Raw genomic sequence first — 27,465 nt, 5'->3', positions numbered from 1 at the left:
AGACATAAAACCGTTAGGCAATTACTCTCTAGAGGAATTATCACGATTGACAATGTAAAGTCAAGCGATAATGTATCGGATCCACTTACAAAAGGCCTAACTAGAGAGGTAGTTGAGAAATCATCGAGGGGAATAGGACTATGGCCGAGAGCAAGCCATTGTGGTGGTAACTCTACCTAGAAGACTGGAGATCCCAAGATCTAGGTTCAAGGAGATCAAACAAAGTCATTAATGACGGTTCAACATTGTCAACTAAAAGTTTGGTCCATTCTCATGATGAGATAATGTTTAGTACCAAGGATAAAGCATTAAGGCTTTTTAATGATTTTTAAATTTGATACGGGGTATATCAAATAGTGTATCTACGGGATGACACGTTTAGGAATCACCTATGTAAGTGTAAAGTGTTAGCCGCTTCAAGGGGAATTTTCTAAGGCCAATTCTCTACGCACGTATTAAACCAGGCGGTGTTCATAGCTGAAACGAACACAACAATGAGAGCCAAAGACGGTTAAGGGTTGGTTGTGTGACTTATGGTTGTCTAGGTATACACCAAAGTTCGACGGTTTAAAGATATCAAATCTACCGATTGACCGAGTATATCCGACATAAGTTCACTACGAAAAGTTCAAAGGGAAACGTACTTATCCTGATACAATTAATCCTTGCTTGCGAATCACACAGTTTTTCATGCATATTTCCGTGATATAGCCATTCCCCATTCATGTGGGGGATTGTTGGGGGGTTTTTTAAGCTTAAATGTAGCTTAAAAGAGGGTGAATGGGAAATGGAGAAAAATTAAAAATATTTGAGTTTCCCTCCTTAACAAAGGGATATTGTCCCATATTGGAAGAGGAAAAGATTTTGATGGGTATATATACAATTGCACTTCTTCTAGCTCTTAAAGAGTTAAGAATAAGGCAAGCCTCACGCCGTCGTCGTCGTCGCTCGCTCGGCTCGGCTACGGCTACGGCTTCGGCTTCGGCTTCGGATTCGAATTCGGATTCGGATTCCGATTCGGATTTGGATTTTGATCGATTGATTGATTATTATTTTTGACCAAATTTATTTGTTAATAGTAAATATTAATAGAATTGTTATTAAATATCCGATTTTTGTAAACAGAATATTAATATTAAATCCAAACGTAATAGTATATGACCTTCGCTTTTTGTAAAAGACATTTACTACACCTCTTGAGGTTTGAAGAACAGTTTGCACCTCTTCAAATCTGAAGAGTTGAAGAACAGTTTGCACCTCTTCAGATTTGAAGAAACAGTTGGCACCTCTTCGGATTTGAAGAGTTGCACCTCTTCAGTTTGAGCTCAACATTGGCTATAAATAGCAGTCCATTCTCTCAGATTTTCAATACGATTTTCTGACTTCTCCTCATTTCTCCTGCATTGTTTTAACTACAAACAAAGCATCAGTAAGTGTGATTTGCTACCGATATTTGTGTTAGCTGAACATTGGTGTTTGAAGTATCGCTACACCAGTGTGTAATTCGTTCTATCCTGGGAGGAAATAATCCACAACCTTGGGTACTAGGAGGGGATTAAATTCCTTAAGAAAACACTGTGAATTCAGTGGGCTTGGATTCATCAAATGGACGTTAAGATGGCCTTCTTAAATGGAGATTTGGAGGAAGAAATCTACATGGAACAACCTGAAGGGTTTGTGATTACTGGTAAAGAAAAGAAGGTATGTAGACTTGTTACGTCTCTTTACGGACTAAAACAAGCACCCAAACAATGGCATGCGAAATTTGACCAAACAATGTTGTCAAATGGGTTTAAGATAAATGAATGTGATAAAGATGTGTACATTAAAAATATTCCAAATCACATAGTCATTGTTTGCTTATATGTGGATGATATGCTGATAATGAGTAATGACATTGCCAACATAAATGCGACTAAGCGTATGCTAACTAGCAAGTTTGATATGAAGGACTTGGGAGTTGCTGATTTAATTCGGGGGATTAAAATCAATAAGACTCCTCAAGGTCTGGCATTGTCACAATCTCATTATATTAAGACAGTACTTGAAAAATTCAAGCGCTTAGGGTTTAAAGTTGCAAAGACTCCAGTTGACGTGAACCTTGCATTAGCAAAGAACAAAGGCCAAAACATATCACAATTAGATTATACTCGTATGTTGGGATGCTTAATGTATATCATGAATTGTACACAACCAGACATAGCTTGTGCTATAAGCAAATTGAGTCGATACACGAGAAATCCAGGTCAATCTCATTGGATGGCAATGAAACGAGTTTTGGGATATTTAGAACATACCCACGACTTTGCTTTGCACTACAGTAAATATCCTGCGGCGATTGAGGGATATTGTGATGCAAATTGGATCACCGGTTCAACTGACTCTAAGTCCACAAGTGGATATGTATTCAATATTGGTGGAGGAGTGGTATCTTGTAAGTCGGCCAAGTAAACTTGTATTGCCCGCTCTACAATGGAAGCTGAATTCATAGCCTTAGATAAAGCCGGTGAAGAAGCTAAATGGCTCCGGAATTTCTTGGAAGACATTCTATTTTGGCCCAAACCGTTGGCTCCAATATGCATAAATTGTGATAGTCAAGCGGCAATTGGAAGGGCTGGGAGCATGTTGTATAATGGTAAATCTCATCATATACGACGAAGACATAAAACCATTAGGCAATTACTCTCTACAGGAATTATCACGATTGACTATGTAAAGTCAAGCGATAATGTATCGGATCCACTTACAAAAGGCCTAACTAGAGAGGTAGTTGAGAAATCATCGAGGGGAATAGGACTATGGCCGAGAACAAGCCATTGTGGCGGTAACTCTACCTAGAAGACTGGAGATCCCAAGATCTAGGTTCAAGGAGATCAAACAAAGTCATTAATGACGGTTCAACATTGTCAACTAAAAGTTTGGTCCATTCTCGTGATGAGATAATGTTTAGTACCAAGGATAAAGCATTAAGGCTTTTTAATGATTTCTAAATTTGATACAGGGTATATCAAATAGTGTATCTACGGGATGACACGTTTAGGAATCACCTATGTAAGTGTGAAGTGTTAGCCGCTTCAAGGGGAATTTTGTAAGGCCAATTCTCTACGCACGTATTAAACCATGCGGTGTTCATGGCTGAAACGAACACAACAATGAGAGCCAAAGACGGTTAAGGGTTGGTTGTGTGACTTATGGTTGTCTAGGTATATACCAAAGTTCGACGGTTCAAAGATATCAAATCTACCGATTGACCGAATATATCCGACATAAGTTCACTACGAAAAGTTCAAAGGGAAACCTACTTATCCTGATACAATTAATCCTTACTTGCGAATCACACAGTTTTTCATGCATATTTCCGTGATATAGCCATTCCACATTCATGTGGGGGATTGTTGGGGATTTTTAAGCTTAAATGTAGCTTAAAAGAGGGTGAATGGGAAATGGAGGGAAATTAAAAATATTTGAGTTTCCTCCTTGACAAAGGGATATTGTCCCATATTGGAAGAGGAAAAGATTTTGATGGGTATATATACAATTGCACTTCTTCTAGCTCTTAAAGAGTTAAGAAGAAGGCAAGCCTCGCGCCGTCGTCGCTCGCTCGGCTCGGCTTCGGCTACGGCTTCGGATTGATTAATTTTTTGGATTAAATTTATTTACTAATAATAAATATTAACAGAATTGTTATTAAATATCCGATTTTTTATAAACAGAATATTAATATTAAATCCAAACGTAACAGTTTGTTTCTCAATAACCATCTATACCATTCAAGTGCTTCACCGTCAAGATAAAATGAAGCCATTGTGAGTCTCTGATCCTCTTCGATTTTATAGAAATCGAAATACTGCTCCGCTTGAAATATCCACGATTCCGGATTATCACTTCGAAATCGACCAAACTCCACTAATGCTGGCTTGTGGCGGAGAGTGGTGGTCACTGGTATATGGTCCTGACGAGACCTCTCGATGAAAGCATCAATGTAACAATTGAATTGTTAACTCACAAGAATAGGAACTGGCAGATTGTATTGATTCAATCAATAAATTACAATGAAGCTTTAAGGGAAAATTGCAATAAAACAGTAAAAAAGTAAGAGAAGAGAGAAGAAAGAAGGGATGGGAAAGAGAGAAAATCAGACTGAGATGAGAGAATAAAGACTCAACATAACAGACTGCATACTACATTCACTAATCATTCTTTTATACCATCACGCTATCATCACCCCTTCTCCACAACGAAATCAGTTAGTTTCTTGGTTGGCACTCTCACGTGTTTACTTCTCCGAGTAGCGTCATGCTCTTGCTGATTTGTGTTTGTCCACGTGCCTGTTCAAGTGACTGTCCTTACTGGCAAGTAGGTGTCCTCCAAGTCAGCCATATGGGTCACAACATTTTCCGTTTGTACCCTTGTGCTCGGTATGGTAGAAATTTTCCTTGATGAAATTATTTTGAGTGTTTGTTTATCTTGAATTTCGAAATATATTTCCTCCACGGAAAATATTCTCCACCAAAGTGGAAAATTATTTTATTCTCCTATGCACTGAAGTTATTTTTCTTTGTAAGCACTTAAACTTTTACCTTGATAATTTGTTTCAAGCATTACTTAGACATAATGTGTTAAGCTTTTACTACTAAAGAACATCATCAAAATAACCGTCGATATTTCTTCCCTATATTTTATACAACTTCTTGTACAATTACCATGTAGTCAGTAGTATCACTTAATTTTACATCTAAACAGACATTGGGAAACGATTTAAGATGATTTCAGAAGTTAAAATATTTTTCTGAAAACACATATTCCTTCAAGCCAGTTGCCTAGGAATATAAAATTGCAAATTACTCTGTTGCTTCAGAGCTATTTCCTGTGTCTCCCCACCACACTAAATAGTGGCCACGGTAGCTAATTTTCTGGAGTGATATTTGAACGAAATTTTTTTAATTTTTTTCGAAATCAGCGTTTGTTCATAAAATTTTCAATTTTCACTTGAAAATGCATTTTAGAAATTTTCGAAAATTTGAAAAACTGTAAAAAGTTATTTTTCAAAATTTTTACTCAAATCACTCACAAAACTTTAAAAACAACCCAAACTGAAATTCATGTCCAAATACAACTCTAAATTTCAAATACCATTTTCACTTAAAAAAAAATTCACAATTTTTTTTTTAATTTTACAAATCTTATGTCCAAACGCCTACTAAATTTCACCAGTGATCAACACATCACGGACCAAAATATGATAATGCAAGGTCAAGGTACAAAATTCAAAAGTCCGGGCGGTTTGGTTCCCTTGAAAAGTTCCCAAAATCCTAAGGTTCATTCCATTGACTCAAAACTCCTTTTGGACATAAAACTTGGAATTTATTTTTTCAAATTGTTTTTGAAAATGTTATTTGTTCATGGCACTTGACCAGTTTTTGAAAAAATAAAAAAGTAAAATTTTTCAAGTTTCAAAAATTAGTTTGGGCCAGTTTTGGGTGGGAAGATTTCTTCCACTCACAAAACTTCAACTTTTATTTGAATAAAATGGATGTTCAAACACAACTTTGACTTTCAAAAGCAATTTTTCAATACAACTTCCATAATTTTTTTTTTCCAAATTTTAACCAAATCTATGTCCAAACACCAGCTAATAAGATAAGCGGGTATTGTAATTTGTAAATATCATCAAAGTGTAAATTCTCTAAATATTGCTATAGTATTTTGGAAAACTTACACAAATGTCCCAAATAAGTCTCAACTTACCAACCTCTAGCCATTAATCATAGACTTATCAAAACTAGCCAAGCACATATAAAAATTGAAAAACCAAATAAATAAGGTTCTTTCTCTCAAAGAACCACATGCAAAAATCACCTTCCATATTTTTAAGCGTGATTAGCCACATTAGGTGCAAGACAAAAAGAAAATTTCATGGATGAGGTAGCAAATAAGGTGATGAAATAAAAAAAAATATAATATTCCAAAAATCTAAGTAGAAAAGGAACTTTTTCCATGGGTATAGTTGAAATTCATTGAAAACATATAGATAAGTCAATATACAAAATTTGAGGAAAATTGGAGGTGATTTGGACTGGTCTTGTATCAAAATTCGTAATTAAATCGAGTTCAAAAAATTCTTCTGCGACACATGTATCTCACACACAGGTATACATGGATATACATGTGATACACAATTGATATAAATATGATACATATGTGATACACAAATGATACACATATCATTTTTTTATGTTCAGTTTTTAATTCGAATTTTCAATTCAAATCACCTCAAAACTTCACAAAATCATCTCAAAACTGAGATTCAAGCTCCTTAAGATGTACCCAATCTATTCTAATAACACCCACTCAAAAGAAAGCAAAAATTTGATATTTTTTTGCTACAAATAGCTAATTGTCTAATATTAGTAATATTTGGCTAATATTAGTAATATTTTATGAATTGACTAATTTTTGTAATGAGCTACTTATAAATGGACATAGCTGGTAGTTGCCCTAATATTTTTAAGTGGGCTGTCATGTAGTAGTAGAGGCCCAATTATATTTTCCAAAAATAATATAGGCCCATTTCAATGTTTCTCGTGTTCGCGTATCTCCATTGCACGACAGAGTCCTCGGAACGCTCCAGTGACCGGTGAACTGTGATCTCCGGTGGACCTTTGATTGACTGAGGTAACATTTCAAAGCAAGCTTGCTACGCTATTGTTCTCATCCCTATTAGTTTCTCTTTTTACCATATAAAGGAAGTGCTTAAGCTCCTTTTGTGGCAGAGATATATGTAAAAAAAAAAAAAGGGAAATGTTTCTTCATTTTATAATTTTATTTGATGAAAATTGTTGATATTTCACTGTTTTGGTGATATTTTTTTTTTTTTTTTTGCTTTATACTATAAAGCAGCGTTTTTGAAGATTTTCATTACATCTGAGTTGTTCCATGAAATTCGTCTGCGGATGTCCGTTTTCTAGTTTTGTGGCAGATTTAATTTGCTTCTAGAAATGTTTTTCGTTTATTAGTCTTAGGTTGACAGCTATCTACTGTTTTGGTGAGTGCTAGTTTGTGCGCTTTGGAGCAGTCTTCATTATCATGCCTCGGAGTTGCTCGACGAAATTCCTTAATGGATTTATTTGAATGTTATGCTTCTGAAATGAGAGTATGCTTCAATATACTAACTCGAGTAGTTGGATAATTCTTTCTCTTTGGCAAGTTAGCTGAATGTTATTTCTGCTGACTTTAACACGTTTGTAAAACCCAAAACACATCTTGAGAATCCGCTTAATCTGTAATACTTGAAGATCACCACACAGAGTCCTCTTAAACTAGCCCACTTCAGTAGCTAGTCATGCCTTTGGATCTTGAGAAGGTTTAGAAACGATTGTTGTTGCTCACCATTCGAGCTTTTTAATTGGTTGTATATCTAATTGTAGGAGTTAATTATTTGAAAACCCCCTTCATTGTATTACATATCTGCATCGGAAGAAACCAGGGGCGGATGTAGAGCAAACTTTACGGGTTCCCGTAAACCCAGTAACTTTTGCATAAACCTTGTATTTATACTAAAAATATTATTAAAAGTATACGAATATTTAGCTTGGAACCCAATTTGTTGGTCCAGTTATCATGAAGATTAACTTGAAATTGTTATAGGAACCCATAAACTTAAAATTCTGGTTTCGCCTCTGGAAAAAACCCCTGTTTGTTCCCTCTGCTCTCTACCCCCACCCTCGAAAAAGTTCTTCCCCTTTCTTTGGATCAAATAGGAAAATCACTTTGGTTGCCTTCCCTTCCTTGACCAGTTTTCCTTTGTTTATGCAGTGACTATTCACATTTTTAGTCACACAAGTGGCATTGCATATCAGCATATCCTACTCAACTGTTGTAGTTGTTTTGACCAAGTATTAGTCACACACCATTAAGTTAGATGTCCTAAATCTCATATTAATAGTTGGTATGCTTGCCTCCCTTAGTGGAAAAGAGTGATCTTGTTGTATTTTTGTCTTGATTTTTTCTTGTTTGGCATGTTCCTGTTCTATTATTGTGTAGGTTTTTTTTTCTTGTTTGGCCTACTAATGTAGTTTTCTTCATGTCATATCCTAGTTCAGCTGATCGATTAAATTCATCCAATGGAAGCTAAATTCTTCCGCTTTCTCAAGATTGTTGGAGTCGGTTTCAAGGCTAGAGCAGAATCTGAAGGTCGTCTCTTGTACCTTAAGCTGGGTTACAGCCATGAGGTTGAAATGACCGTGCCCCCTGCAGTTCGTGTCTTCTGTTTCAAACCCAATGTGATATGCTGCACTGGGATTGACAAGTATAGGGTACATCAGTTTGCTGCTTCTGTGAGGAGTTGTAAGCCTCCTGAAGTTTACAAAGGCAAAGGTATAATGTACATTGATGAAGTGATAAAAAAGAAGCAGGGGAAGAAATCAAAATGAGAACCTTTATTTGATGGTTCTTTCTTGGGCTTGGGCTTTGTTCTCCTGATGATGCTGGACAATTTCTCTTTAAGCATCCTTCCTATTGTAATTTTTTCTTTAGCTGCATGAATCCTTTAAAAGATAGTGGTTGAAGGTCTTCTACCATAGTCGCAGAAGTTGCTAAACATCTCAATGACTATTCCTGTATTAGCTTTTTCACCCTTTCAACAACTATAGAGAAGTGATGGATGGCGTTGATGAAATGTGGGTATTTGAATAAATGCTCTGCCCAAATAATTGCTTTCTTGGAACATTAGCGTATGATCTTAGGTTGCCTGAATATCTCAAATGTGAAGTTTAGAAAATTGATTCTTGTAGGACTTGTAGATTAAAATGTGTATTTGTGCTCCGTTATATTGAATTGCAGGCTGTTGTCTGCTTCTTCCACAATTTGATTAAATGTTCTATGCAAAGCATTGTTTTCATTGTTGGACGTGATCTTAGGTTGTCTGAGTGGTTCTCAAATTCAAAGGTTCCAGTCTGATTGATTTCTATGGGACTTGTAGTTTGAAATTTGTGTTGATTAATTATGCTTGGTGACATATTTAATGAAGTGCAGTGTGTGCTTCTTCTTAATTTATCTTCTCCCTGCCGCCTATAAACTTGTCATATTTGCTTTGCAGTTGTCATGAATTTAGAATATGTAATTGCTTTTTAGACAAAATAAAAAAATTTGTTTGTGATTTTAGTGTTTAATCCATGTATTACTAATATTTTTATTTCACATTTTCCCGTTAAAAAATACATAGGTTCCACATAACTTGTGTGTATATATGTAACTTGTGTGTACATAGGTTCCACTTCTCTTGCTATGCGACGAATATTTTCTTTGTCCAAAACGAAAAATAAAATAAAAAAACAGGTCGCCCTTAGAAAAAGCGACTACCCTAAAATATATTTAAAGCAAAACCGCTGTATTTCCTCATCCCCCTTTCAATCGTTTTTCCATTTCTCAGCAAACCAAATAGATTAAATCAAGCAGAACTCGAAACTTCAACAAGGTTGAAACTCACTCATAAAGTCTTTTAAAAGGAAAATCGTCTTTTTGTCCCTGATTCTGATGAGATTTAATGTAGAAGAAAAATAGAGGTACGACAGAATCCAGAGATAATACTTGATAACACAAAAAAAAAAATGTAAAGATTCACGAAGAGCTAACAAGCTGTATAATGGTAGTAAATTTCATTTATGGATAAAGACACGCATGACCATTTGCAAAGAGATGCAAAATACACAGTCAATATTAATCTTTTGAACCTTTTAGGTTGCCTGAAGGTATACTGTGATAGTTTAGAGTATTCTGATTGATTTCTTGTAGGAACATGTAGATTAAAATGTGTATTTGTGCTCCGTACATTCATATTGAATAGCAGACTGTGCTTCTTCCACAATTGTATTAAAGTAATACTCTATGCAAAGTATTGTTTTCATAGGTGTTTTGAGTAGTTTTCAAATTGCCATTCTGATGTATCTCTGTCGGAATTGTATAGTTTGAAATGCATGTGTACCGTTGACTATATCTGGTGACATATATAACGAAGTGCAGCTTAAGCGCTTATCGTCTGTGATTTTGCGATTTTCATGAACAATAGGTTGATTTCATCTACTTTTATACATTGCAATTAATGCCATCAGAGCTTTTACATTCTTGTGTTAAAACTTCATCCAAGTTTTCATAATTTTGTTATGATGTGGTCAGAAATTCCTCGTATACGGAAGTTTAAAGCAAATGATATGGGAAAGGAAAGTAGTAAATTTCTTCAAGCTATGTGCCTTTCAATAATGCATTGTGAATACAAGTATCCAATAGGAATAGCTAGAATTTTTCTGTTAAAAGCAAAAGACACATATTTTTTACAAAGTATATCTTAAAATATATTTTTACAAGAGAGGACTGAGCACTTCTAATTCAACTCCAATATTGGTGGCAACTTATACCGACACATAGGACAACTTGGGTTTTTTAGGAGCCATGTCTCAATGCAGTCAAAATGAAAAGTGTGCTTACAAGGCATGCTGTAAACTTCCGAATCAGGTAAATACCTCTCCATGCATATTGAACATATCTCTGTCAAATCATGGTTTGGAACATTTACTTTCTGTAAAAACTGAATTATTAATCTTACTGCAGGCAGTGACTTAAATTCCCTTCTAGCTTTCTCAATTAGAGACTGTATTAGTTCCCTTTCGTAATTCTCATCAAAACACCTGTTCCTCCATTTAGATGTGCCTCTGATCACAAGTTCTTCTACGTAATATTCTATCCATTGAAATTCTTCATACAAAGATGATCCCTGTCCCAATCGCTTGATTTTGTCATAAACTTCTTCCCAAAGTATTTCTGCCCAACATTCTCTCTCTTTTGCAAGAATTCTTGCTTTTGTAAGTTCAAATTCTTGAGGAGATACAGAGACTGGCTTAACAAAGAACAGCTTTATGTAAACTGTGTCATCATCTTTGAAAGGAGGTGTAGCATTCTCCACCCTACGAGCAAACTCCAAAATATGTTTGATCAAATCATCTTTGTTCTCCAAAATTTTGTCAGTTAGATCCCACTTAATCCCTTCTATTGAGTAAGGAAAATCAGTTCCCAAAAGTAATCTGTTAATAGTTTCCTCTGATAATGACTCATACTTACAAGCACACCTAGTACCAAAGTTGAACTCTTCTATAATGTTCTCACCACAAGCGTAAGTATGCATGGCTAATAGATTAATATCCAAGTTAAAATTGTGACCTGAAGTGGCTGAAGCAGGAATATTTCTTATAATATTATCAAATAGGGGGGACACATAAATTTCACTGGTGGTTAATGGCTCCATTTCGTGAAACTAACCAAAAGCTTAAAAGTAGGTTCTGAAAATTGAGTTTGGCCATTTGTGTAGCCTGCATTCGAATTTATAGAGACAAAGGCTCTCTCTCCCTAGGGTTGATCTTTTGTTTTTTGTGTTGGATTAGGATTCCTTAAGTCTAAGGATTTGTGTAGTACAGTTTATAGTCATCGACCATATTTCCTTTTCCTTTTCGATTTCGGTTTCCCATTCCCTATAGACTTGTGAACCAAATTTACAAAATATGGTAATTAGTTAATTACCACAAGTGTACGGACTACAATATTTGTGTTTTTCCTTTTCTTTCTTAAAATAAGTTTTTTTCCTTTGATAATTTCCTAAATGGATAAGGGCCAAATATACCCCTGAGAAAATGTTTAAATATATCTCTCGTTATACTTTGAGTCCAAATATACTCCCTGTCGTTATACTATTGGTTTAAATATACCCCCTTCCGTTAAGTTTGTCTAAGGTGGACATCTAATCCTATGTGGTACGGAAAAGGGGTATATTTAAACCAATAGTATAACAACAGCGGTATATTTGACCCAACGAATAACGAAGGATATATTTAAATATTTTCTCATAGTACATGAGCATATTTGGCTATTTAGGAAACTAGAAAAGTAAAAACTCATTCGCCTATTGGTTTAAATATACCCTCTTCTGTTAAGTTTGACCAAGGTGGACATCTAATCCTATGTGGCACGGAAAAGGGGTATATTTAAATAAATAGTATAACAGCAGGGGTATATTGATCCAAAGAATAACGAAGGTTATATTTAAACGTTTTCTCATAGTACATGAGCATATTTGGCCATTTAGGAAACTAGAAAAGTAAAAATTCATTCGCCTATTGGTTTAAATATACCCCCTTCCGTTAAGTTTGACCAAGGTGGACATCTAATCCTATGTGGCACGGAAAATGAGTATATTTAAACAAATAGTATAACAGCAGGGGTATATTTGGCCCAAAGAATAACGAAGGTTATATTTAAACGTTTTCTCATAGTACATGAGCATATTTGGCCATTTAGAAAACTAGAAAAGTAAAAACTCATTCGCCCCTCCCCCCTTATATTACCCATCCTAACAAACATATTCCTTCACTTGTTAAAAATGTCATGTTTGACCCTTTATTAGACTGATTCATCTAAGACCATCTTTCTTTTTTCTACCACACCAAATAATCGTCAAAAAGATTGGTCCTCCATCGTAACAAATTGGTGTATTCAAATTTCAAACCCTTTATTTAAAATACGTCAAAATGCGTAGTAGTATTAAATTCAGGGACCAATTTGTACTTTCACATTTGAAACTTATAAAAAATAAAATAAAATAACGAAAAATTGGCATCCTATAACAACACATAACAAGAATTGATAATTTTTTAGGTTTATATTAGGTTTGTCAAAGATATCTCCAAACAATTGGCATTATATAGTCAAATCTTTAAAAAAAACTACTCTCCTTTATATTCTCTCTAAAAAAATAACTACACGCTTATTTTGGCTTCCCATCTATTTTCTCTCCTTGTATTTATTCTTCTATCTCTTCTCTTTTCTCTCATAGTTTAGCAAAAATTCTTGCAAATTATGCAAAAAAAATCAGTGGGATAAAAAGGTAAGGTTGATCTCACATCAGAGAAAATCAGAAGCAAAAACTAAGAGAGAAAAAATATATTTCAACTTTATTTTTCTTCTCTCTTCTTTTTTTGGTTGGATTGAATGAGTGGGTGTGATTGAAATTAGTTGAAAATACCTAAACGAGGCTATATACAAAATTTGAGCAACATTAGCAAAAACTAAGAGAGAAAAAATATATTTCAACTTTGTTTTTCTTCTCTTTTCCTTTTTTTTGTTTGGATTGAATGAGTGGGTATGATTAAAATTGGTTGAAAATGCCTAAACAAGGCTAGATATAACATTTGATCAAGATTAGAAGTGATTTAGACTGGTTTTAGATAAAAAGTCAGACCTAAAAATCCAACTGCGACATGTGTATATCACGTTGTATATCGTGTACATCAGTGTATATCACACACAAGTTTTTAAGGATGTCTGTGTATATCACTTTGTATATCGTGTATACAACAAAAGTTTCTTATGGACGCCCGTGTATATCACGTTGTATATCGTATATATAACACAAATATTTATGGATATACACAGACACAAATAATATACATGAGATATCATTGATATACATAGAGATATACACGGGTTACAATAGGGGATACACATGTGGAGTCGTCTTGAACTTGAGTTTTCAATCTGAAATCTGTTATACAAAGAAGGAAAATAAAATTTTAATAAATATTTTTGATATATACATTATTATTATGTTATACACTGAGATATACAAATAATATAATTATTAATTATTGATCAAAAAAGGATTTTTGTTTGATATAGCATGTTTAAGCAAGTTCTAAAATATAAAAATAATAAATATAATTGCGGGAGTAAATAATATTTTGGTATATAAAGAAAATTAATTTTTGATATACACAAAGAAGAAAAATAAACTTATAATATCTATTTTGGTATACACATATCTGATGTGCTATACACTGTGATATACAAATAATACAATATTTTTATTGTGATATACTCTGATATAAAAGCAGCAATAACTATATATATAATTTTATATTATCGATATACAAAGAATAATATTATTTATATACAAAGAATGAAAATAAAATTTTAATATACATGTTGATATAGACAAAGAAGAAAAAAAAGTTGTGATATGCATATTATTATTGTGATATACATTTATTGGCTATTTGATGCCAATATCTATAACTAGGGCTATTTTCTGTCAATTATATGGGTATGTTGTTATACCATGCCAAAATCCCTAAAATAATAGCACTCTTTCTTCTCTTTTTGATGAAGTCCAATAGAAATAGCCTGACTTCCTTCTCAAGCTATCTCTGGGCATCTTTTCTTGTTAAGCAAGTATAATTTTCCAACCCAATTTTGATAAACTATAAATATAAACTATTAATTAAAGAGCAAATTTCACCGGTAACCGTTCTTTGCCTTGCTTTTTCTTCTATATGTGTAGGTCGCAAGCTAAAGTATGGTAAAGCGACAAGGTTTTAGAAAGACATGAGTAAGGATAAGAAAGGGCGAGTGAGAAGGTAATGAGAATGGATAAAGTCCTTAGGATTAAGCCCATGAAAACAAGAGAGCAAATAGTTTCTCTAAGTTATACAAAGCTCAGTATATCTTGAATGAACTCAAAGGAGTCTAAGATTAATGGCATTTAGAAGAGATGGAATGCCGCCCTGGTAGTAGAATCAGAGTGAAATCGTGATAGATAAAGGATGACGTTTGGGCCTTCGATTGAGTAATGATTTGAAGAGGATTTCATGAATTGTACGTAATTAAAATACCCACATAATTGAATCACATTAAGATGCTATAAAATATGCTTATTGAAGTACAGTATCGCCGCTAAGTGGACCAGGAAAATTACTTCAAATATTACTCGATGCACGTAAACCCTAGTGGCAATATATTACTAAGAGGTTTCAAGTTATCAGTAGTAGATTGTAGATCAATATTCAGGTGAATCAACAATTGATGGATAAAAGTTCAACAAAGTAGCGAGCGAAAAACTTCTATATACCTATAGATGCCCAGAGAGACATCTTACCAAGCTCTATATATGCTTACAAAGTGAGGCCTAGAGATTGGCTAAAAACTGGAGGAAAAAGGAGAGAAGAGTCTCATAGGCGCACATACAAGGAAAAAATCGTACATGCTACATGATAGAAGGTAGAAACAGTCCGACCACAAGTCGTGGTATGAGAAAGAGGTCTAAAGGGGGGAATGCCCTGGCCTTTGGGATTATTCATAGAACAGTTGCTTAGATGGCAAGGAGAGTACTAAAGTATTCAAAAGACATAGGTTATGAAAATGATAAGTGCATCAGTCGACATTCGAGGACGAATGTTCCAAAGGGGGGAATGATGTTATACCCCATGTTTTCATACGTGGAAGTACGCCATAAGTAAATTGATATAAGCTCGGAAATGAGATGTCACGTCCCGCATTTTCGTACGTTAAAGTTTCGTCGTAAGCTAATCGACGTAAGTTCGGGAATGAGATTATATGGAGATTATAAGAATTATGATACTTCAAACAAGTGATGAGATTATCTTGAGGTTAACATATTTATGCTATTTATAACAAGCGATAAGTAAGTTCCTTGAAGGATAAAGGGTAAACGAATTAAAGAAAATGAGTTTCGTCGAAGGTGGTCAATTTGGGATATAATACGATCTGAGCCATAATACCCGTTGTTTATGGACTAGTACCATACAAGGTACCATATGACCATGATAGTATGATGTATAATGTGTATTAAAAATAAATAGTATTTTAAGTAATTTGAGATAATTCTTAATTATGTGGGTAATTGGTTAATTATTGGGTAACGGGATATTACCTAATTAACTAATGAGTTATGGGATAAGATTAACCCCCCCTCCCCCCCACTCCCACATGGCAGCAAGCCACTGTCAAAACAAATGACTCTTAGTCATTAGGGGTAGGTGGAAACCAATTCATGACTCTTAGTCATTAGGGGTAGGTGGCAACCAATTCAAGCATAAGGAATTTTTAAATCAAAGAAGGCTACATATCTTTGGACAATTCAAAGATAAGCATTGTAATTCAAAGCAGCTACATATCTTTTAGCATTTACAATAACCCAGTAAAATTTCACTAATGGAATGTGGGGAGGGTAGTGTGTACGTAGACCTTACCCCTACCCCGAAGGAGTAGAGAGGCTGTTTCCGAAAGACCCTCGGCTCAAGAAAACAAAAAGACAAAAGGACAAAAGGAGACAATATTAGTATCACCACAGCAATCATAGGAATATTAAGAACACCATAAAATCTAGAACAAAGATGCGAAGCAAAAGCAATAGCTATTAAATAGGTCCTGCACTGAAAAGCGAAATAGTAAGACACAACATTTCCACTAGCTATCTTTGGCAAAAACCCTACCTGGCTAGTCCCACAATGGTAGAAGTAAGGCAAGACTCAACTACCTCCTAACCTACAACCCTAATACTCGACCTCCATATCTTCCTATCAAGTGTCATGTCCTCGAAAATTTGGAGCCTCGCCATATCCTGCCTAATCACCTCTCCCCAATATTTCTTAGGCCGCCATCTACCTCTTCTCGGGCCCTGCACAACCAGCCGTTCACACCTCCGTACCGGAGCATCTGGGCTTCTTCTCTGAACATGTCCAAACCATCTAAGCATCGCTTCCCGCATCTTGTCATTAATGGGAGCCACGTGCACCTTCTCCCGAATATCATCATTCCTAATCTTATCTATCTTAGTGTGCCCGCACATCCACCTCAACATCCTCATTTCTGCTACATTCATCTTCTAGATATGTGAGTTCTTAACGGGCCAACACTCAGCCCCATACATCATGGCCGGTCTAACCACCGCTTTATAGAACTTACCTTTGAGTATCGGTGGTACTCTCTTGTCATACAAGACTTTTAATGCTAACCTTCACTTCATCCATCCTACCCCAATACGGTGTGTGACATCCTCGTCGATCTCCCCTCCCCCCCTGAAGGCAATTTGAAGCAACGCAGAAGGGGAGATTGCACCCAATGAGCGCAAGTACCACTTTTGTCATGACTAACTTTGTTTTCAAACACAAGACTCTACTAGATACAACCCTTGTATTATACTCGAAGTCAGTTGATCCTTAGCTAGCTGTGCGGATTGTAGTTGTGGAGACACAAGGTAAACCTATTGTTCTGTTCGCAGGCTTCAGAGTCACCTTCTTATTTTGTATTCACACTGTTATACCTATTTCCAAACATTTGTATTTATAAATTTGTAGCAAACTCTGTAGAGCTTATGACTTATACTACCGATTTTGGGAACTGTAAGAGATTTCTATTTAACTTGTTAGATGTTATTTAAATAATGTTGTTGTTTCAATTAATGTTAGGCTTACCTAGTCCCTAAGCCTAGGTGCCATCACGATACCAAAGGGAGGGAAAATTCGGTCGTGACATAATCACTTCTTGATGATTCCATTCAAACTTCACAGCCTGATGTACAGTAGAAGCCACTGCCCCAGCGGTGTGTATCTAGGGTCGTCCTAATAATAGATTATAGGTAGCAGATATATCCAGCACTTGGAACTCAACATCAAACCAGGTCGGGCCCATTTTTAGGTTGAGGTTGATTTCTCCGATTATGGCTCTTTGGGATCCATCAAACGCCTTTACATTCATACTTCCCATCTGTATCTCGTACAGGCCTTTACCCAACCTCTTTAGAGTAGTCAGTGGGCATATATTGAGACTTGAACCCCTATCTATCATGACCCTGGCAATGAACTTATCCTTAAATTGCACTGTGATGTATAATGCCATATTATGACTTAGTCCTTTTGGTGGTAATTCATCCTCATGAAAGGTGATTTTGTGACTTTCCAATACCTGCCCGACCATGTTGGCCATCTCCCCACAAGTGATGTCGGTGGGTACATAAGCTTCACTCAGCAATTTCATCAAGGCATACTTGTGTGTCTCGGAGTTTTGCAGCAGTGACAAGATGGATATCTGAGCAGGAGTTTTGTTCAGATGATCGACGACAGAGTATTCCCTTGCTTGTACTTTTCTCTAAAGGTCATTAGGGCCAGTCTCAACAACAGGCAGCTTAGATGTAGATTCCTTGCTTGTTCCTCCCAAGTGCTCAAGTGTATAAACTCTACCAGTTCTAGTCATGCCTTGTGCCGCATCTGTTTCCTCCATTTTTTTTCCTTTCCTCCTTGCTTCTGCAACATAATCCCATGGGATAACATCAGACTTGTAAGATGGCATGGGAGCTACCATCATAGAGAAGGGTGTGGTTACCTCGTCTTCAAATGGTGCTTGTGTTTGTACCCCAACGGGTGTGAGGGTGATCGAAGATGTTTTAGGATCATCTCCCTCTCGAATGAGTCCAATTGACCCTTTCGGATCCCATTCCTCGCCAGTCTCTATCATGTTCACTCCCTCACCTTTGTGATCCGAGAGAGGATTGTTACGAACATTTGGTGTAGCTTCCCTTGCCTGTATGACTTTAGTGTTGATTGATGTCTGAATCTTGTCCTTTAGTGTGCGACACTCATCAATGGTATGACCCTTCATGCCTAAATGATAGGCATATGTTTTGTTGGGGTTTATCCACTGAGAAGAATTCTCCATGGCAACGGTAGGAATGGGAGTGACGTAACCAGCAGCCTTCAGTCTCTCTTATAGTTGGTCTATGGGTTCAGCAATTGGGGTGTATTGTTTAGGTGGTATGTGGTCGAAGTTTGGTCTTGGTTTTTGGTAATTTTGGCGGGCGGGTGGTGGTGAACGATAATATGTGGGTTGAGTGTTATAGGTGTGGTAGGTGGTAGCAGGTTGTTGATATCTGGGGGTGATGGCTGGTATGTGGGTGGAGGTGTTTGGTATGTAGGTGGAGGTGTTTGGTATGTGAAGGGAGACTTAGGACCATGGGACACTATTACAACACCCACTTCATTTTTCTTCGAGATACCTCCCGATTGCAAGGCTTGGCCTGCAGTGCTTCGAAATTCGTCACCATCCCACTTTTAATCCCTTCTTCTATTCTTTCTCCTAGCTTGATGATGTCGGAGAATTTGTGGTTCTCAATAACTATCAACCTTTCATAGTAGTACAGGTTTTGAGCTCTGACGAAGAACTTATTCATTTGTTCTTCTTCGAGTGCTGGTCTTAATTTTGCAGCCTTAGACCTCCACCGAGTAGCATATTCACGGAAGGTCTCTGTTGGTTTCTTTTTGAGGTTTTGAATGTACAAAACATCTGGTGCATTCTCGGTGTTAAACCTGAACCTTTCCATAAAGTCTGACGCCATGCATACCCAGCTTACCTACTTCTTCGAATTTTAGCTGATATACCAGGATAATGCATCTCCTGTGAGGCTTCTTATGAATAGTTTCATGCGAATTTGTTCGTTTTTGTCCACTCCTACAAGCTTGTCACAATATGTCCTCAGATGCACTTTTGGATCACAAGTTCCATCTAACATTTCAAATTTGGGAGGTTTGTACCCCTCCGGTAGCTCTACATCTGGCTGAATGCACAAGTCTTCATAATTCAAGCCTTCAACGCCTTTACCACCTTCGACATTCTGAACTCTGCCAGAGAGCTTCTTGAGTTCTTCTACCATATTCTTGATGAGCAGGTCCTTCTCGGTCGACTCAGGTATGTATAGGGTTTGTTGTGGGGTGTGGGGTAAGGTCTCCACATATATTGGATTGCTTTGGTGGACTCCGGGGAGCTGGGCATAAAGGTGATCATTATTTGAGTTTTGGAGGTCAGGAGTGGGTTGTGGTATATTCTGGGGAGTATGATAAGTGGTAGTCTGCGGGTATTGGGTTGGGTGGTGATGATGTTGTTGCTGAGTTGGTATTGGAGGAAGATTAGGGTTTTGGGGAGGTGTAGGGTACTAGTGTGGTGCAAGAGGGTTTGGTGGCAAGTTTTGGTTTTGTGGGTTTTGTGGTGGTTCTTGGTTCTGGATGTTTGGACTTTGTTTGTTAATATCAGGGACATTTAGAATGAGAGAGAGGTTTTCCAAGTTCCGGACCTGCTCAAGTTTTCCTTATGGCTCCAAAATCTTTTGTTCCTGACGTAAGACCAGTTCATTCTGTGTCGGGGTGCTCCAACTATCTGAAGTTTCGACGTTCTCAGCTATAGTAGCATTGTCCTTCCTGATACCACTCAAATCGTCCATTTTTCCTTTCCCTTTGCTTTTGCCTTTAGGATCACTTGGTGGAGGAGGAGGTGGAGGAGGAGGTGGAGGACCTCTGGATCTAGTGTGATACGCTAACGATGCTAGTATGTACGAACCAACCTTGGGGAGTGGGAATAATCAAAAGAAATAAAAAGCAAAAGGTACCCAAGTTAGTAGGGGTATTGAAAGAATGCTTGCAATATTAATCATGTTTCGCAAAATCATGTAATAATTTACGTCCTAATTTGGGGACCTCGTTGTGCCCGAGGTAGGCCTAAGCGACACATAGACTTGGAGAAAATTGATGCCAATAATTGCGTTATTTCATTAATGTGAAAATGAGCCAAACCTTCACTAAATTGACAATAATAATAAAGTTACTTATGGCATTTAGCCTTATTAGAATTGAAATCTAAAACTAAGCTAGAAAACAATAAAGAACATTATTTGCTAGTTTACTTGGTCCCTGAAGGACCTTCTCCGTGCTTTGCTCTTTTGACTCCCTCAATCAAATTCCCCAAGTCGTGCATATCCAATAATAAATAAGCTTTTGCTAGATGCCCTCCTTCACTGACATCTGTATTCTGACAATCCGCAAGCCTCTTTCTCATCTTTCCCTCAAGCTCCATCAATCCTTATTCTAGATATTCCAATCTCTCGGTGGACTTAGTGGCGATTTCCTTCCATTCATTAATTGCCTCCATGTCCACTTTATGTTGTTCCAGTTGTCTAGCTTCAGACTTAAAAACCCTTTTGCGAAGCCTTCTATACTTGACCTATGCCTCAGCATCATCATCGATGATCCTATTTTCCAAATTGACCCCTGGCTTAACGTCTCCCGCTATATCATCTACCAACCATGATGGATAGAAATACACATGGCCGGCATGGTACCTGTATGGATCGATATTCTTTATTTCCACAATGACCTTCTGGTTCCACATATGTTGCGCCTCGAACTTGAAAGGAATGATGTCCCCTTTGAAATCTGCCTTGTACTGGACCATGTTAGAAACCCGAGGTATGACTTGTTCGCTTCCTGCCTGTCTCATTACCTTTATAGGAGCATAGGGATAAATTCCTCGGAACCTGATCAATACCAAATGAGTAGTATCCCTCGACCTGATGATGAACTCACTGCGAGGAAACCACTCAAACATCCAATGTACCTTCTCGTCTGTCAGATTGCTGAAGAAACGTACCCAACTTATAGCACTTCCGGGCTGTGCGAACCTATCTGGGATAAAGGTCATTTTCTTTGTATGGTGGTAAGCTATGTAGTCATTCAATGGCCGTCGCAGAAGCTCTTGACAATATTCTCCCCTCTGAAAGTGTTCCAATAACCAGACTTGCAATAATAGATTACAACCTTCAAAATGTCCGAACCCCTGCTTGCACTGATCTAGAGTGCGGTACAATTCAGCTAGGTTCATAGGGATGATGGTGGAGGTTTGCTCCTCGATGCCTTCCATTAAAGTTCTTACAACCATAGCTAAACGAGTGTGAATCCTTCCCCCTTTCATTAGAAATATCACCAAACCCAAGAAGCAGATAATGAATACATAGACTCGACGGTGCGTCCAACCTAGGGAGGTAATGGCAAGTTCCTCATGATGAAGACGGTATGACTTACTATGCCCACAACGCTCATAAAGGAACCCAAAAGAGATGTAGGATTTCTTTAAGCAAAGCAACTCTTCATTTTTCTTAAAGCCCAACATCTTTAGAAAAGCGCGAGGGGTGCGATTCTCTAGTACTAGCAACCCCAGACTATCCTATGGTAGCTTAGCAAAACCTCCTATTTATTCTAAGAGAGGAGTCATTTCTATGTCACCAAATCAGAAGACCGCTCTTTTCTCATCCCAGAACATGGTAGCAACCTCAATCAAAGCTCTATTTTGCTGGGTATTAAGCAAAGACGGCAAGTCATCAAGTACTCTTATCACATGATTCTTGTTGCAAGGCGCAAGGTCTTTCCACCAGTCAAGTAGCAGAGGTGGGATATTTTGGACCATGCCGAACCTGGGGACTTCATGCTTCATTTTCTGCAAATAAATAAAGTTATCCCTTTCCCCCACCAGATACGACCACTTACACAATAATGATCAATATATTGGCACAATTTCTCTAAGTAATGCACATAACATGGTAGTGTCCATTGGGATTGTAGAAATCCCGTCAGACTTTGGACAAGGCTTATCTTAGCAGGCTATTACGTTAACAACATTCTAACCCGTACTAGGTTTAACATGATGCATGTACATTTGATATTGGAGTAAGGTTTCTAGAATGGCCTAGACTGGTACTCCCAAGTGGACAACTTAAGAGGGAAAGGCACGGGACCATCGATTGCATTGCTGATCAACTAATCTACCGCAAATAAGCCTTTTCCAATTTTAAAAAAGGTAATTTTGGAAGAGCGCGGACACTCATTAAGCGCCACTATGTTGATAATTGGCACGAGTGGAGTATGATGTGGAGCATGCTTTATGCAGAAATAACACGTTGTCAAGTATTTGCATGATAAATATGTAAAAGCAGTAAATACAATAGTAAAGTAAACATAGGAAATATAGAAAGGAAAGACAAAAAGGAGAGAGTCAGTTTAGTTCGTGGAATATATGCAAGAATGCAATAAAGCAGATATGAGAATAGGGATGGGAGAGGCATGATATGGCAGTCTTAGACAAGATGAAATGAAGAGTGGTCATAGAAAATAAAGGTGAACGGGAAAGGGATGTGTATGTCATAACAGATTTTAAAAAATAAAGGTGAACGGAGAAGGGATGTGCATGTCATAACAAAGTTAAATAAATAAAGGTGAATAGGGGAAGAGATATGTATGTAATAGCAAATTTAAACAAATAAAGGTGAAGAAGGAAAGTGTATGTAATAAAGAAAGTAATCCACGTAATTCAAGTTCATTATGGTAAGAGCCTAAGTGTAAATCCCCAGCAGAGTCGCCATGCTATTGCGCCCCCTTTTTCTCTCTCGCGAAAGCGGGCTTCGATGTGTGACAACTCTTTTGAGTGGGAGGTAAAGTGTAAAAAGAAGAAGAGTTGCCACCTAACGATTTTTAAGGTGCGTTAGGGCACCTATTATGCAGATAACTCTGTTTGACTAGTCAACACCACCAAAGATCGAGTAAGGGCACAAATTACCTCAAAAAGAAGGTGTTAGGCACTCTTCGAGGTCCACAACTGTGGGTCCCGGCCGAACTTAAGACTATGTGGATTATAATTAGGCAAGATGATTAAATAAACAAAGAGAATAAAAGGTCAAAGAGTTTCATTATATCAAAATAAGAATTGGTACAAATCTTAAGGACTACAAGGATACAACTATAACGGTCTATGTTAGATGACTAAGTGTATAAAGAGAAAAAGGGGGTCCTATGTTTTTTAGCCTAAAGGATAACCCCGTGCAACATAAATAATACTTCGCAACTCCTTTTAGATAGGAGTTGCTCAATTATTCAGCAGGCATAGACTATCATCTCCTGCTACCCGGTTACTATGTTGAAGTTGTTTACTTAAAGCGTTCTAATTCAATTCCAGGCCGCGTCATATGCGTGCCCTACCCATCCCATTCCTATGGTCCAGGAGGCGTTGGACCTCTATTTGGGTGGTTCTAGACTTTACTTAGGCTGCTCAAAATGATAAAAACTAAGCGACATTCAAAATAAATAGGACTTCACTTAAGGACAGTTAAAGGCTCAAGTTAGCCTCCACACTTAGACAACAAATGCACACAAATAGATTTCTACGTTAGGTACTAGACAGTTTCAGAATTGAGGAAAATTGAAGTCATTAAGCTCTATAGACATGGTTTCTAAACAACTATTCAGTTTAAGAGTATCTGGTACTGTTATGCCGTTTATTGAGATTACAGATTATAAGTTATTAAAACCTATAGACATGGTCTCTAAGTGATTTACGCAATAGGGGGAATGAAAACCATTGGGAATACTCAAAATTACTCGTGTTTGATCCTATTGGCATGCTTTTTAAGCAAGTAGCAGTATTTTATAGCTAGGTTCTAATAGTTGGTAGTTGAAAGCTGATTCTGTAACACTTCGTCCTATAGGCATGTTTTCTAGGCGAGGGATAGATATAAAAGTAGCTGATGAATCAATTAAGAACCTATGGACATGATATCTATATGAGGACCAGTAGAGCATAAGCTAGTATAATCCTATATGCATGGTATCTAATGAACATGCTGCCATAATGCAAACTGAAGGATGTGTATTGGCATTTGATTCCTATAGGCATGCTATCTAGTGACACATATCAGTGTACATGGGAATAAATAAAGTATTTAATCTCATGCTTTGATAGTAAAGAAGTTGTGCGAGTGTGTGATTCCCCTAATGGTAGGATTTCTACTAGTGTACATGAAAATTCAAATAGCATATATGGCAGGTTGGATAAAATAACAAGTAAATTATACGAATCCTATAGGCATGTTTTCTACCCTTTCATGCAAACATTGGAATATACCGTTTCCCCAATTTCACTAACACCCCAATTATTTATTACAAAAATATTACAGACCAGATGAGGAATATAAGTATAAATATTACACAAGAAATTATAGTAGGCCTACAGCAGGCCTAAAGGAGATACCCAGTATTGCATGGGCCTTCAACAAACTTCTTCTTCGCAAATAGCATGCCCAAATCCAAACTGGGGACTATGCCTATTAGCACACCCCAAAAGTCATAGAGGAACTCAAGCCAAACCAAACAATCACAAATTGCCCATATGACCCAAATATCGAATTACACAGAAATCACTTACACAACCTAGTTTGCAGATTACACAAATAATGTAAGGAAGAAAAGCTAAATGCCAGAGACATCTCAAGTTCCGGCAGCAAATAGAGTGATCAAAGAACCCCAAATCCTAGGATGTTAGAGTTCACAAGGGTCTCAAATGGACCCCGAGCAGTACTCAAACTAGGGAGGTCAATAGAGAGAGTTTTGGTGGCCTTGGCTTTCAGCCGGCCAAGAGTGATAGATTCAGAATAGTGTAGGTAACAAATGAGAGTGAGATGATAATGATCAAGTGATAGAATTTGAAGAGGTGCACTTATATTTTAGTAGCAGATATAGCAGGGGTGATTAAACAAAGAACATACAAGCAAAGAGAATCAACAAAAAACTCAAAGGACAGGTTGATATCACAAGTTCAAACACTTAGCATATTGGGCAGAAAACATTTTGTAAGAAGTAGGGGAATAATGTTTACTAAGACTACAAGATTAACACACAAATGTGCACAATGCCAAATGAGTCTAAAGTAGAGTACTAACTTAAAGGATTTAAAGCCTAGGGGTCCGAATTATGTTCAATATACATCACAACATCAGAAAGTAGACATGCCAACTTATATCACTAAGACAAAACAATATCAAACTTTATAAGGAAACACACGTTAAGATGGCTACTCTAAAGGTGCCAACTAATCACCAGGGGATACAGGATTAGGCAAACCGAAGACATAATAAGTGACAAAATAGCATGGGAGCAGGTCATAGCTAGAGTGAAGGTCATAGATTAGGACATATTATAGATACGAGTCCGTCATTATAGGAACCCAGAACAAAACATGGAAGCAAACTCATGCCAAGCAGTAAATGTAAACATTCAGGTACCAACACATTAGGCTAAACGAACTTAAGAGAGTCCAAATTACTCAAGTTAAGCATAAACATATCTCAGAACTGGCAGATTTAGGTAAATTCAAATGCTAAAGAAGTTCAGATCACAAAATGAGTTCAATGTCAATAATGTTGCACATAGAGATGGTCTAGAAACACATTAGGTCATGAAATTTTAGAGGTATGAATATGCAAATAATGAACACAAGAGAATAAAATTGCAAAAGATAAGGTACTTACTAGTTATCACTTGACAAATAGACAAACAAAAAAGAACAAACTCCACAATACTCTGAACATCGGCAAAGAGCAATAGAACCCAGAGTCTTAGTGCGTTAGAGTTCCCAAAGGCTTCAAACGAACCTCGGGCAGTGCTCGCACCAAGAAAAGTTGAAAAACTCGAATTCCGGTGGCCTTGGCTTTCAGCCGGCCAAGAGCCAAATCATAGAACAAGAGAATAATAGAGTGACAACCTTTAGTTCTTTAGTGAATCTCGTGAAAAAGGTCAGTTTCGAAGGGGAATGGGCAGGGGTTTATATAGTAGTAGAAATCAAGCAAATAAACAAGGAAACACTATAAAATCAAACATAAATAAGGAAATAATAACATGCAGAATCAATTTAATCAGATTAGGAGAAAAATTAGGTAAACCCTAGCTCATGATGGAGAACCAAAAAATAGTCAAAAATCTCATTGAATCAAACCCGTACGATCTTGCCATGATGCATATGGACGAAATATCGTCCAAATACCGAAGGGTGAAGTTGATCTCCCTTGATTTAGAGATTGATATTTACCAAAAATGGAGCGAGTACTATGTAATACCGTAAAGAAGCGACCGGTAGCGAAGGAACATAAGTATGGTAAGTAAATAATGGGTGAATCCCATTGTTAACGGGATTAGGAGAGGGATTGGTGAAGGGCGGCGATTAGGGTTCTTCAGAGAAGAAGGGGATTCTAGGGATTTCAGGGCGACGGGTCAGTAAGAAATGGGCTAGGGCTTTGGGTAAGGGGGAATATAAAGAAACAGTTAGGTGTGTTATAGGCCGTTGATCATTTGAGATCAACGGCCAGGATCGCAAGAGAGACGTGGTGGGTTATTTGAAATAGGTTCTGCCTGGGTTGAGGTTAAGGGATCGTTTGGATTGGGTTGTTGAAGAGGAGAGTGAGTGGGATAAGTGTTTGGGCCAAAGGTCCGAAAATTAGCCTAAAATTGGGCCAGTTTTTAAATAAGAGATTAAGGGGAAATAATTTAATAAAAATAGTTTAAAAAAATGCTATCTATGCAACTTAATATTTAAAAAGATAGTAGAAGATTATAAAAAATGTAGAAACTTATTTTGACCTTGAATAAAATGGCAAATGCATTAAATTTGTAAAATATAGGCTATTATTGCAAGGTTGTGCAAATAGCCTAAAATACTAGTGTAAAAAATGAAGTAAAAACATTTGAAAAATGTGTTATGGATGCAAATAATAATTTTAGATGATTAAGTCATCACAAAATGATTTGAAGGAGTAATTAATAAATATTCAAGTAATTTAAATGTAAGAAAATTAATTTTAAAGCTCGAAAAATTATGGAAAAGTATCAAAAATGCTTGTATAGATTTTGTAAACTAAATAATGATGCGAAATGATATTTTGAAGGTATATATATTATTTATGAAAATATGAGGGCAAAATTGGGTATC

General features: G+C 36.8%; 1 protein-coding gene across 2 annotated transcripts; it reads left to right on the top strand.

The window, feature by feature from the left end:
- The first annotated feature begins 6,543 nt into the window (after positions 1 to 6,543).
- Positions 6,544 to 8,725, top strand: LOC108946586 (large ribosomal subunit protein uL6m-like). 2 transcript variants are annotated; one of them, XM_018773627.3, is made up of 2 exons: positions 6,544 to 6,675; positions 8,098 to 8,725. In XM_018773627.3, the coding sequence occupies exon 2, from the start codon at positions 8,124 to 8,126 to the stop codon at positions 8,430 to 8,432; it is 309 nt and encodes a 102-aa protein (XP_018629143.1). In that variant the 5' UTR covers positions 6,544 to 6,675; positions 8,098 to 8,123; the 3' UTR covers positions 8,433 to 8,725. The 2 variants fall into 2 exon arrangements, with proteins under 2 accessions (XP_018629143.1, XP_018629144.1); XM_018773628.3 differs by having other exon boundaries at positions 6,566 to 6,675; positions 8,103 to 8,725.
- Positions 8,726 to 27,465: the final 18,740 nt, after the last annotated feature.

This window comes from Nicotiana tomentosiformis, chromosome 2, assembly GCF_000390325.3.
Source record: "Nicotiana tomentosiformis chromosome 2, ASM39032v3, whole genome shotgun sequence".
NCBI classification, from domain to species: domain Eukaryota; kingdom Viridiplantae; phylum Streptophyta; class Magnoliopsida; order Solanales; family Solanaceae; genus Nicotiana; species Nicotiana tomentosiformis.
Note: the sequence above shows the minus strand (reverse complement) of the source record. Positions and strands in the feature narration are given on the sequence as shown.